Source organism: Scardinius erythrophthalmus (genome assembly GCF_964197995.2).
Source record: "Scardinius erythrophthalmus genome assembly, chromosome: 16".
NCBI lineage: Eukaryota > Metazoa > Chordata > Actinopteri > Cypriniformes > Leuciscidae > Scardinius > Scardinius erythrophthalmus.
This window is the reverse complement of record NC_138236.1, coordinates 23,143,575-23,157,470: the sequence shown is the minus strand read 5'-3', so window position 1 is coordinate 23,157,470 and position 13,896 is coordinate 23,143,575. Positions and strand designations below refer to the sequence as shown.

Genomic DNA, 13,896 nt, shown 5'->3' with positions numbered 1-13,896 from the left:
ATCTCTCGTATCATTTATACACCAAAACGAGTTTTAGCGTAAATATGGTACGCAGTTTTCGCGTGCATATGATACGCACTTTATGGCGTGTAATATGCACGCCCTCCTCACCCCTAATCCTACCCAAGGGGTTTGCAGTGCGTATCATTTGAACGCTAAAACTCATTTTGGCGTATAAATTATACGAGAATTATCATTTGTGCTATAGATACGCACTTTCATGAGATTGTGGGGTAAAAGGCGCCTTTGATCTTATTTTCCTCTAAACTACTAGATGGCACAAAAACTTGCCGTAACACTTTCCAAAAGATGCACGTGGAAATTTGGCTCATCCTCGACGTGATCGCAGCGCAAAGTTGATTCTGTGCTAATTTGATCTGATGTTTTCTGTTTCTTAAAATGTTGTAGATTTAAGTAGCAAATGAGTATATATATTAAAACAAAGGTCTTCTTAATAATGGCCAGTTTTGTTCAAGGTAATTAAAGCAACAGTTTTTCAATAATGAAAGAATATGTAAAAGTATGGTATTTGGGGTAAAAGTCTGGGTTAGGGGTTAACATAACATAACATTAACATAATAATCAAAAGCTGGCTGACTTTTCCAGTTGTTGACATGACATAGTTAGATTCAGATGGTAAATATTATATATTAAGTTGGGTTTCCACCTTAAAGATAATCACTACATTTATAATGAAACCATCATATTTAAAAATATGATATTGACCATATCAAGTATTAACTTAGACATTATTAAAAACATATTATTTGTATCAATAGGCTACTGTGCCTTTTACTCCGTGTGTGGGGAAATAGGGCTCACCTTGCCAACTCATACATTTATAACATTTTTGAAACAAAATAAACAACTTTTATGATTTATTTTCACACGAGATTTGTTGCTCCATCAATGTTCAATTTCAACACTTTTGAATTTTTTATTTTTTATTTTTCAGCAATCATAAACTATGGGAGTAGTGCAACTTTTTTTCTTAAAGTGATGCGCCTTCAGCCCCGTTGCACCCTACTTGTTAATTAAAGGAACTGTGATGCTCTCAGTTGTGCTAGCGAAATATTGCTCAGTATCGTGAAAGAAAGAAAGAAAGAAATTAAGAAATTAAGAAAGAAAGAAAGAAAGAAAGAAAGAAAGAAAGAAAGAAAGAAAGAAAGAAAGAAAGAAAGAAAGAAAGAAAGAAAGAAAGAAAGAAAGAAAGAAAGAAAGAAAAAGAAAGAAAGAAATTTTCTTCTCTACACATTTTAAAAGAATAGTTGTACGTATATCAAACACATTGTTACATTGCAAGGTCTGCATCACTGACAGTCGGCCTGTTATAAACCAACTTTCACTGCTGTGAATGTGAACACATTTAGAATTGTGTGGCGCGCTCTAGTGGTAAATACGCTTCCTGCTCTCAAAATCGCGAGCGCAACTGAGAATCTATGAGCATTTAAAGTTCTCAGGCGAGTTTATTTATGATATTCTATCTGTACAATTGGCAAAATATTAACTAATTATTAAAGCATTAAGCTTAATAATACCTACAATTTTCTAAAATATATATTTTTTGTATCCCCTTGGTAAATGCATTAATGAATGCGTTTTATTTGTTGTAATTCTTTTATTTTATTTTATTGTTGTTATCAATTATTAATTCATTTATATATATATATATATATATATATATATATATATATATATATATATATATATATATATATATATATATATATATATATATATATATATATATTTTAAAGGCTATCTTTATAACTTACAGTTTTCTTTTTCTTTTTTAGCTGAAGACTGTTTGGCTAATTGCTTGATAAACTCATACCCACCCCCATTTCGGAAGTTTGAATGGGCAGCACTTTTTTCTCTTAGAAGTTCGCTCCTCCTCGCCCCCGAACCAACCCCCTTATTAAAACAAGTCCAAAACCCTGCCCGGTTAAAATAGTCTCACAAATGTATGGCTTACAGGAAGCATAAACCTAACGCGTCTGAAAGAAATTAGACGCAGAAAAGGGCAGTTAACTAGGCTACTTAAAATCTGTACGCTTGGAAAAACTTGAATCAATTTCATTTTGAGTCACCAACATTGACTACTGTTGGATAGCGTTTTTTTTTTTTTTTTTATAAGCTGACAAAGTCAGAATGAACTGCCAAGATGCTCAAACAGACCTCATCACAGCAGAATGATGCAAACTGTATATGATGTATTGGAGGAGGCGTGAAACTTGAATGTTCATTCGTTATATGGAAAACGTGGATACTGCACATCTTTGCAATTCGAAGCAAGGAGTTTTTAGATGCTCCATGTCGGTCTCCTCTGTTTTTTTGCCCAAAAACTTGTATGGGAAGTTTTGTGCAGTGTCTGGAACGTGCAGCGACTCGTCGGACAGCATCCCTGTTAAACTAACGGGACATCTTCACATAGCTGCTCCAAGGTAAGATCATGAATTATTCAGAGTATAACTCTTTTTAATAATAGGCTTTACCTTGTTCTTCTAGATTAATAGTTATTTTTGCGTGCATTTCATGTTGTAATGGAATTTTAAACAATCATGAGGGGGTGAATTTGAATGAATGGAGTTCAGCCATAAGTGTTTGCAATACCTACACGTGCCATTTATCTGTTGTCCAACAGGTTGTATTTAATATATCTCACCGTATTTCTTAGTAAGACTCAACTGTACAGCTGATAAAGAACAGCAGACATTTTCATAGCATTATTTATTTATCTTCACAGCAGTACAGATAAACCTGTGAAACCTGTGAAAAGCTGCTCTTTCTGACAGGTTTCATACAAGTTTTAGGCTTCTAGATGACATCGACTTAATACATTTAGAGCAACATTTTTTTGTGTGTGTATTTGAAATTCTAAGGGCTATAAGCTAATTAAGCACCATCTGGGCACTCTGACCTATAACAGAACAGAACAGATATTGCGCGCAGCAGCAGCTGTAAAACTGGTATGACGCAGCCCGGGCCAGTGATGATGCGTAATAATGACGATTTTCAGTAGGCTCTCTCGGGAGTCACCATGTGTAAGTGAAATAATATAAACTAAACATGAACTTTTTTATACAAATGTCATTTTCTGTCCGTACAATTTCAGGAGAGAAGTCTGTTTAGTTTCGAATAGTGCAACTGAACTATGTTTTGGCGTCCCTATTTCTAAAATACTTTTAAAACAAAACTTGTAGCCGATAATAAATTGATAGCTATATGTATGAATATTTTTGGTTACGCTATTTTAAGGTGTCGTATTACATTGTACTTACTTAAATAAGTACCGAGTAATATTAATTACATGTACTTACAGTAGGCCTACTATAGAGTTACGGTTAGGGTTTGGTCTAAGGTTTAGTTACTGCTAATTATGCATAATTTACTGTTACTACCATGGTAAGTGCATGTAGTAATGTGTAACTGCGTCACCTTTAAAAATAATAATTGTTACAATATTTTTTAACTGAGCTTTCAAAACTGAAGCCAGTCTACCATCACGGTAACCTATCGTCACCTCTTCAAGAACACTACTTCTGTTCTAAAAGTTGTTTGAAAAGGTTACTGAAACGTACATACACTTGTATGTTTGAAGAATACATGCTTTTGTTTTGACTTTCTTTGGGGGGGGGGGGGGGGGCAAGCCTTAATTAGCACCCCCCCCCCACACCCTACCCATAATTTGCACCCTGGTTTATGAATTCATCCTTAAAATGCTAGTTTCGCAGATGTTTCCCCAAACATTTACACGCTGACATGTTCTATCATTATGTGTCTTTACAGTCATCTACAGATCTTCAAAGTTATCATATTATGAAGCACTGGTCATATTGGGCACAAAGTAGCTTAAAGGGATTGTTCACCAAATATGAAAATTCTGTCATCATTTACTCACCCTCAAGTTGTTCGAAACCTGTATGAATTTCTTTCTTCTTTTGAAGACATAAGAAGATATTTTGAAGAATGTTGGTAACCAAACAGTTAGTAACCAGCCCCATTGACTTCCATAGTATTCATTTTTCCCATACTATGGAAGTCAATGGGCCCATCAACTGTTTAATTACCCATATTCTTCAAAATATCTTCTTATGTGTTCAGCAGAAGAAATAAATGTATACAGGTTTGGAACAACAAACCCTCAAAAGACTATTTTGAACAATTTGATGCTAAACTTCCTCAGCATTTTGCAGATGTAACTATGCTGTTGTAACTATGCAGGGTGTGTGGTTGTGTCATTGAAAATCAGGCTGCAGCTGGAGGTCATAAAGCTGTTCACCACACAGTCTAGCACAGACAAAAGAATTTGTGTCAAGTCCTGGGTACCAGTGGCCAAAGTTCATGCAATAACCTAATTGCAGTTAGACTTCAAGGCACTTATAACAACTTGTGGAAATACCACATTATTTCCTCTGACCTGGTGGCAGCAGCCTGAACAATATGGCGACAATAAAGTCTGACAAAGCCACACCACAGAGCCATGGCAGAGTGATGGATGTGTCTCAATGCTAGTGGTTGGATGTATCCTTTGGGAGGCAGCTGTGGCAGTTCCCCAAGTTCCTAGATTCCCCGCCACCTCAGAACCACCCACTTAGGAGAAGCAGAAGCTTCCTCCAATGCCTTGGAATACACTGGGGTATCTCAGAAGGGCAGTTCAAGCAACAAGGCAGTGTCTCTAGCTTTGTCTCTGTGCCAAAATTCCCACCAACACAATTTCAGTGAAACAACTTTTTTGATGAGAAAACCCATTAGCTCTAGAGTTTATGCTACTAGGAAGTTTGCACACATCTTTGAAAGCCATCTCTTTCAAGTACTCTAATTGTTTAATTTTAACATTTAAATGGATTTCATATTTTATAATATTGTATATTTTATTTGTTTTATTATGAATATTTTCGTTTATTTTTATTATTAAATATTTAAATATTTAAACCACATGATGGTTTATGAATACAGGATCAGTAGATCACCAAAGTACTTTTGCTAATTTTAGAAGACAACTCTCACAGCATCCACTGTTGCTAAGTTAAAATTATCTCCTACTTTTCCTACCTTTTCTACCCAGTTCCTCAAAAGAAGTATTTAGCAATGAGCCATGGATTTCCTGCTGCATAACAACTGTTGCTGATGGCCATTCACGACTTATTGTGTTTCAAATGAAGCTTTGTCTAAAGGAATCTCCTCCAAATCTGAGGATAAAGATGAACAAATCCTCTGTCTCCATTAAGTTAAACAATCTACCTCCTCCTACATTCAGGCATAGTGTAAAAATCCTCTCTAGATGAATAACATTTGAATGCATAAGAGTCAAGCAAAGCCATTTTCTGGTGGTGCTCAGGAGGTGTTGCAGGCCTGGGTCCCTTTTGGCTAGTGCAAATGTATTTTTCTTGCACTGCAATATCTCATCTACCTTCAAAGCTAGAGTTATAGTTTTCCCCATTGAGGATGATTCAACTCTCAGTGATCCAAGACACTCTGTGTCTCCTCCCTGCTCTGTTGGATCATGGCCAGATGATATACACGACATACTAGTAATGCAAACAAAAGCATTATATATGTAACTGCTATTTCAGAATGATAACAAAGAAAGATAACTATAAAGATAACTTTTCCATTCACATTAATGGACAGTAATCTTCAGTTTACTATGTGGGCTCCTAAGTCTGATTGGCTGTCAATGTTTATATTGGTCATCAGCTGGGAGAAAAAAGTTTTCAAAGTGATTCCAATGATATTGTTCCTCTGTGTTGATATCGTTATAGTGTGGCTATTCTCATTGAAGTAGAATGATTATTAAAACTGTATGGCTACAGTTACCGTCCTTGGTGTGAATGGGCCTTTACTGGAAATTACCATATTTCATTCAGTCAGACAAAATCTATTGATGGCAAATGTTTCACACAGGACCACTTCATCAGAAGGATTATCTAATAGGACGCTCATCCCCATTCACAACAAGACGAGTCAATCTGCACATGTAAACCCTGTACATTCATCCTTGGAGACACAAAGCCTGCACCAATTTTGTGTAAACATGAGAAATGAGGTCATTTACAAAGACAGCGATGCTTCTGATATCCCATATGACCGTGATTAGCTTTAGTGGCCTTCTAGGTGTGGGCGACATTTTGTCTTGTCAGCAGTCTTAGAAGTTTCAAAGTAGCCTTTCGGGTTCATGTAGAGTTTGAACAAGACATGAAAAGAGGTTTAGGGATACCCCAAGAGTAGTACAGGCGTTTGAGACATTAACATCACATGTGGCCCTTAATCCAACAGGTTTGCACGTGTCTGTTGGATAAGGTGGGGCTTTTGAGGGTCCAGAGGGCCTCGTAAACACGCAGGATGACGTTCAAGGTTGTGACACGTGCCAGCTAGATTCACACTGTGCTTTAGTCCATCATATCAGCCTCTCTCCCAGGCCAGAACCGCTGTAAAATCTAAACCAAGAGGGATAATATCAGAGGAAAAACGAGATTTGAGTGGTGAGAGTCGATAAAACAAGACACCATCATTAATACAATGGCCGTCTTTAGCAGTAATAAGACAGAGGGTCTTTATTGTAGCCCACTGAAATCTAAATTTCACTGTTCATGCGTTCCCACGGAGATATAAACAGATGATGTCAGAGGGTGGTGCTGCATAGTCACGTCTGCCAAGCAGATGGGGAACTGTATTAGTTTGGAAACTTGGAACAAATGGTCATAAAGACCACTCAGATTCAGAAGAGGAGGAAAGAGGAAGAAATATGATGCTGTCTGAAATATACTGCTGCTTTTGCGGCAAGAACAGATGCATGTATTCTATGCTTGTATATGAGCAAAAAGCATGTCATTGCCATCGCAAAGCTGTCCACACTTCTGCTTTAATTTCATCTTTGAGTGCTGCTCATAAAGGGAAGGTTCAGCCAAAAATGAAGATTTTGTCATTGTTTACTCACCCTTGTGTCATACCAAACCTGCATGAGTTTTGTGCTTATGCAAAGCACAAAAGAAGATGTTTTGAGGGACTGTTTTTTTCTTCATACAATTAAAGTAAATGGGGTCCAAAACAACATTCACTGTCAGAAATAGGGGTACAGCAGGAGTACATTTCTGTCCCCCAAGGTACAATCTACACTAACGTACCCCATAGGGCTTATTATTGGACCTCAAGGTACATATATGTACCTTTTTGAGGGTCAAAAAGCATTAAAAGGTACATATATGTACTGTTTCTTTTAAAGGTTTAGGTACAATATTGTACCCTTGAGGGTACAGCCCCAGTGACAAGCCATTGTACCCCTAAAGGTACAATTATTTACTTTATTTTCTGAGAGTGTTGAACATAAACACTGCAAGATCTTTCAAAATGTCTTCTTTTGTGTTCTGCAGAAGAACTTGTTTGTTCATTCAAAATCATGAATATTATTCACCCCTCAATATCCCATTGTTTCTTTTTTTTTTTCAGATGAGATGTGACAAAGCGATCAGCTACTTAAGGATTGTTGGGACGACACTGTTCGGCATTTCGCTGCTTGTGGGAATCTCTACTGCTTATATCATGGGGTATAAGCTCATAACGACTGCAGGCAACTATTTGTCCTTTGGTCTTTATGGAGCAATTCTAGTCGTTCACCTCATCATCCAGAGCTTTTTTGCTCTCCTGGAACACAGGAACATGAAACGCTCCCTGGAAACACCGATCAAACTCAACAAGTCACTGGCCCTATGCATTGCAGCCTATCAAGAAGACCCCAACTACCTGAGAAAGTGTTTAATATCTGTGAAGAGGCTCACCTACCCCGGGATAAAGGTCATTATGGTTATCGACGGGAACAATGATGATGACTGCTACATGATGGAGATCTTTCGGGAAATCATGGGCCGGGACAAGTCAGCCACTTACATTTGGAAAAGCAACTACCACCAGAAAGGACCGGATGAAACCGAAGAATTGTACGCCGAGAGCTTGCAGCACATTTCTCGCCTGGTTCTCAACAATAAATGTGTGTGCATCATGCAGAAGTGGGGTGGGAAGAGGGAGGTCATGTACACCGCCTTCAAAGCCCTGGGAAGAAGTGTCGACTACGTACAGGTGAGTCTATCTCTCTCAGGCGGCTCAAGCCAAGTACACGGGGGCAACACAGCCAAATTGTACAAAGAAGCTTTTGTGACTTCTTAAATGGATGCTATGCTGAAGCATGTAGTGCACTGAGAGTGAGGAAAGTACATTCCTGGTTAACACTGATGCTGTTCATTGAGGGACTTCTGTGGGAAATCGTTTGCATATTCCGGGGCTATTTCTGGCACTTCCAGAACAGATTGCTTGTATTTTCCATGTCATCTCAGAGCACATACTATTAGCTCATGACATTGAGTGGTTATTTAGCTCAATGGAACGTGTCACATAAATAAATGTTACTAAATAAGTCACATAAATGCATTAAACCCCCAAGGACCCATCTATGGTGGTTTATTCTAAACATGTAATTCCTGCTCCTGAAGTTTTACGAGCTACAACCAAAAAAGAATTTAATAATGGCACACAGTTGAGAACAGCTGTATACATGTGTTTTCACATTACAAAATAGACTCTCTGTGGCTTTGGTAGATACGTAAGGATATTTACTTTTGTTCAAACTATTTGCAACAAAATGTCTTTCTGGAGATTTATTGGCAAAACTAGTGATCAAATGTCCTCTTATGTAATCCAAATAATTGTGCCATCAGTAATGACGTAAGAAAGATCTAAACTCTTAAAACCAAGAAGAACGTCTCAGGGAGCCATGGTTACAGGGGAACAAGACACTGTGTCCTCTAGTGGACATTATGAGGCGTTCCCCATAGTGTCCACTAGAGGATGCAGTGCGAGTTCCCATTTGAAAGGGAACGTCTCAGGTTACACATGTAACCATTGTTCCCTGAGAAGGACAACAAGACACTGCGTCCTCTAATGGACACTATGGGTGGCAGACATCATAAGGGCAGCATGCTTATAATAAACAGAATGATAACATCCATTGGTGTGGACCCTAATATACTTATCATTGTAATTACCAATCTTGGTCTTTAAACTTTTTTTTATTAAGTAAGCATTTTATGTGAATGGCCTTTGCAAATGGTTAATCCGTAGCTGTCGTTCATTGATAGTCATGCAAGGGCTCCCTTGTAGACTGAACATAAAATGTTATTTTATCCACATGCCACCTGGTTCCAATGAGATCCCTGACCTTTGCTCTGAGTGTAGAGCCCTAATTGTGTTTAACTTATCACTGATCTTGCTACCCGTCTTGTGGTTAGTCTCAGTATGGGGTTTAGTTGTAAAAACAAAGTGGTATACATGACTTTCTCTGGAAAAAGCAAGAGAACATTTGGGCAATGCTTGTTTTCAAAGTTTCAATGTTAGAACACTTAACCAAATCTCTATCGATATTTGAACAGTGTGTCCCCGTGTTTGATGCGCCTAAATTTTTGGCTCTATAACTGACTATGTAAGCCAGAACTTAATGATTAAGCTGACCTCCAGGAGAGATTGATATACTCGTCCCAGCATGTTTAGCAGCACATTTGATTTACTGTGACCACCCCAACAAAGACAATCTGGTGTATATACAAGTGATTGAGTAAAATATTTGATTAGATAAATCTCTTCAAATGAACACGTCATATTAGGCATTGTGTTAAAAAATGTGATGCCTTAGTACATGTGGTGCAAACACTGATTTTGATTTAATTATTCTGAGAACATTTTGTTCAGAAATATGTAAAATGTATCAATGAATGAATGTTCATATTTTCAAAGGAAAAGGGTAGAGTTATTTTTTTTTTTTTTTACTAATTAGTGTGTATCCTTTATTGATGTATCTATATTGTGCTGGATGCAGGTGTGTGATTCAGACACCATGTTGGACCCGGCCTCCTCTGTGGAGATGGTGAAGGTTCTGGAAGAAGATCCCATGGTTGGAGGAGTAGGCGGAGATGTGCAGGTATGTGTTCTCTTGCAGTTTTAACAACATTCTACTTTATCACTCTAACACATCAAACATTTAAATGATATAGAGCATATGCTTTTGCTTCAGTCAGTGTGTCAATATGTTTGTCAAGCAAACTCTTTGTCATACATAGATAGTTAGACTTTTTATTTTTTTAAGTGACTAAATTTTTTTTGGTTTTTAGAAGCATCATTTGTTTGTAGATAGATATTTTATCTAATGCTGTTACAAGTGCCCAAATTGTGGAGCAATTGTATAATATCCATAATTCCTTTGATATTAAATGTCATTTCTTTTATAAAATGTTCTATTATACTTTGAGAGTTATTGTACATGCACTGTTTGTAGGTTACATACAGTGTAAAACTTTAGTATGGCTACATGGACTGAAAAAAATCTCTGTAAAATCTGAATTCAGGGGTTTTCCCCACACATTCTTCAAATGGATAGTCAGGGGAGTAGTTGTTTTTTTGGGGTGGAGGAGGGTAAATAGATTGTTCATGGTACTTAAATATTCCCACACCAAACCTTGCTGTGTTCAGATGTCAACAGAAAAGCATATTACTGGACATCCTGTACAAAGAGCCTTTAGAACTTTGATGGGTTCTCAGGGTTCTTTAGTGTTTCACTCTACATTTCTAATTCATTTTCAAACATAGCATATACATCAATGTGGCTGATGGCCAAGACATACAGGTACATGTGACATTGTATATGTTGAAATACAGGCCCTTTGATTTCAAATTCTCTTTGTTAATCTATCCCTCTAGATTCTGAACAAATATGAATCATGGGTCTCCTTCCTCAGCAGTGTGAGGTACTGGATGGCGTTCAACGTCGAAAGAGCTTGCCAGTCATATTTCGGGTGCGTTCAGTGTATCAGTGGGCCACTAGGGATGTACAGGAACTCCCTGCTTCATGAGTTTCTGGAGGACTGGTACAATCAGACATTCATGGGAAGCCACTGCAGTTTTGGCGATGACCGGCATCTGACCAATCGAGTCCTGAGCCTGGGATATGCTACAAAATACACCGCCCGCTCCAAGTGCTTGACCGAGACACCCATCACCTACTTGCGCTGGCTTAACCAGCAAACCCGCTGGAGTAAATCGTATTTCAGAGAGTGGCTATACAACTCCATGTGGTTTCACAAGCACCACTTGTGGATGACCTACGAGGCCGTCATCACCGGCTTCTTCCCCTTCTTCCTCATCGCCACTGCGATCCAGCTCTTCTACCAGGGCAGGATCTGGAACATCCTTCTGTTCCTGCTGATCGTCCAGGTTGTGGCACTCATCAAGGCTTCGTTTGCCAGTTGCCTCCGTGGAAACATCGTCATGGTCTTCATGTCCTTCTACTCAGTGTTATACATGTCAAGTCTGCTACCGGCAAAAATGTTCGCAATAGCCACTATAAACAAATCCGGGTGGGGAACGTCTGGAAGGAAGACCGTCGTGGTGAACTTTATTGGACTTATTCCAATCTCAGTTTGGTTCACCATTCTTTTTGTTGGCATTATTTATTCAATAATCCAAGAGACCCGAAAGCCCTTCCCAGAGTCCGAAAAAATAGTTTTGATTATCGGCGCAATTGTTTATGCCAGCTACTGGGTCGTGTTCTTGACTTTGTACGCTGTCCTCATAATGAAGTGTGGCAAGAGAAAGAAAGGACAACAGTATGACATGGTTCTTGATGTATAGTATTTCCCAGTGCCCTTCATCCTTTCTACGTTTACATTAAATACAATCTCAGACTGCTATCTGAAGGCGGGCTCTCCGCAGGTGACAGGAAGTGACGCCGAAAAGAGACATCATTGCTGCTGTGACTGTTAATAAGAACAATCCTTTGCAGTGATAAAGGAAACACATTGTTATATGTGAGCTTTGACACTCTTGATGTTTTAGTATTCTTTGCACTTTCACGTTCACCCCCAATATGCATAATGCTTGATCTAGAACTTTAAGGAACAAAATACCTCAATGGTTATGTTTGCATTGTGTGAGTGTTGGATTAGACTCAGTTTTTCTTAAGTAATTTATGATTTTTACTTTAGTTTGTTTTATATATATATATAAAATATATTATGTATACATTTTTAGACTGAAATCCAAAACAGAACTTCTGAGTATTTTTTGATTGTGCTGTACTTTGTATTTGCATAAATGTATTTTATTGCCTTTTATATAGACTTGTTTATTATTATTTTTTGCTTTGCCACCAAAGATTCTCTATTTTCAATAAATATGAGGAAATGTAACTCTTTAAGACTTGCCTGTCTGACCAAAATGTGAAATTAAGAAGCTGGATTTGTCTCTGTGATGACAGCAATAAAAGGCAAATCTAGGGATAAGTTATTCGTTGACCAGAAGGGTGATGAACCTGTGTTGTTATAATAAGTATTACATGGAGTAATGATCAGTCTATTTATACAACACCAAGATTTATGGTTTTCTAACATTATTTAAAATAAAATAAAAAAAATGTAATATGAAAGTATCGTTTGCTGGTTCAGTTGAATGTTTTGAACTGTCCAACACAATCTATGCAATTTCAGCATGTGCAAAAATCACATTTCTTTGCAAATTCTCCAGAAATTGACACAGGAACATTTGCACAAATATGAGGCACAGTTGCCTCTAGTTATTGTTATTATTTCACACAATCTTATGTCATCCATCAGTGTCCAGAGCATTTGCAATACAGCTTTTCTAGTGGTGGCAAACCTTAATTTCCAAGTAATGCCATGCTTAATTTCCTGGAGAAGCTCTGATTTTATTTACCAGCATTATTTTAACATTTACCGAATGTTTAAGATAATGATTTGAATCATTTATCAAAGTGCCAACATGTGATGATGAGTAATGTTATTTTGTGTTACAATAAACTATAGATTGTAATTGATGGGGGCTTTTACTAAGGCAGTATTTTCATAAAGCACTTTTGTGTTTGTGCCAAATAAAAGAAAATACTTTATAATGCGTATCCAACATGCTGTTTCCTTTGTAAGCATCATGTCCTTGAAAAATAAATATATGACCTGATGAATCTGTATTTTTTCTCTCTCTCTAACTCTGGCATCTGTTAGTACAGTGATTAGGGGAATTCCTGAGACTTCAGACTGTTCTTATGCACAAGGACCTTGCTTGGCCTTTGTTCTGCTATTTCATCAGCAGCTGATGAGGGATGAATAGAACAATTATTTTCATGCTATCAGGATGCTGGATTGCCATGGAGAAGCGTTTTGTTTATGACATATACAGTGTAAGCACAATGAAGTAGCCACATAGTGGAAGTCTAGACTGTGCACTTAAAAATGTCTGCAGCTTTGCAGTATAATCCCTCAGCGCATGCTGTCACATTACGCTATAAATCAAAGATGATTTCATGGGTCAGGGTAGAGATGAAACTCACGGTTCTGTAAAAAGATTTCATTATTCTGTTCGTAGCCATAGCCTTGGCAGGATCCATCTCAAACACTGCTGACAACTCTAATTTGTGCCCATGGCAAGTCTTGGGAAAACCTTGGGCTGATGACCGCTTGAACCAAGAAGCCGTCTTCCCTGGCTGTCCAAAAAATTCCTCATCGCAGACAGTGTGCAGTCTTGGCAGCTACAGCCACTCTTCCACTCAGCCACAGGTGGAGAGGATTCTCTCTGTAAGCTCCAGTCATGTGTAGAATAGGACAAGACCTTAACTAAGTGTTGCAGAATTCCTGGACGTTCACTGCTACTTATGAGGGACACATGTGTTCAACAGGACCTATCCCATGCAGCACAACTGAGCACAATGGTGCCATAGTCGATTTTAAAGAGATATTTCACCTTAAAATAAAAAACAGTCTTCATTATCTTAACCTCATGTCATTCAAAAAAGGATAGTCTTGATTATTGTCAGGGTCTATCTATCTATCTAAACTTCAAAAC

The 13,896-nt window shown here is 37.8% G+C and overlaps 1 protein-coding gene across 1 annotated transcript; it reads left to right on the top strand.

The window, feature by feature from the left end:
• The first annotated feature begins 1,974 nt into the window (after positions 1 to 1,974).
• has2 (hyaluronan synthase 2) lies at positions 1,975 to 13,005 on the top strand. Its single transcript, XM_081387757.1, has 4 exons — positions 1,975 to 2,444; positions 7,450 to 8,076; positions 9,866 to 9,967; positions 10,744 to 13,005. Exons 2-4 carry the CDS (start codon positions 7,450 to 7,452, stop codon positions 11,671 to 11,673), a joined length of 1,659 nt encoding a protein of 552 aa, XP_081243883.1. The 5' UTR covers positions 1,975 to 2,444; the 3' UTR covers positions 11,674 to 13,005.
• Positions 13,006 to 13,896: the final 891 nt, after the last annotated feature.

Bases quoted from the DNA above. Each gene is read 5' to 3' on its own strand.
- has2 (XM_081387757.1), top strand. From the start codon at position 7,450: ATGAGATGTGACAAAGCGATCAGCTACTTAAGGATTGTTGGGACGACA. The intron at 8,077-9,865 runs GTGAGTCTATCT...TGCTGGATGCAG, and splicing joins GAAGTGTCGACTACGTACAG to GTGTGTGATTCAGACACCAT. The intron at 9,968-10,743 runs GTATGTGTTCTC...CTATCCCTCTAG, and splicing joins GAGTAGGCGGAGATGTGCAG to ATTCTGAACAAATATGAATC.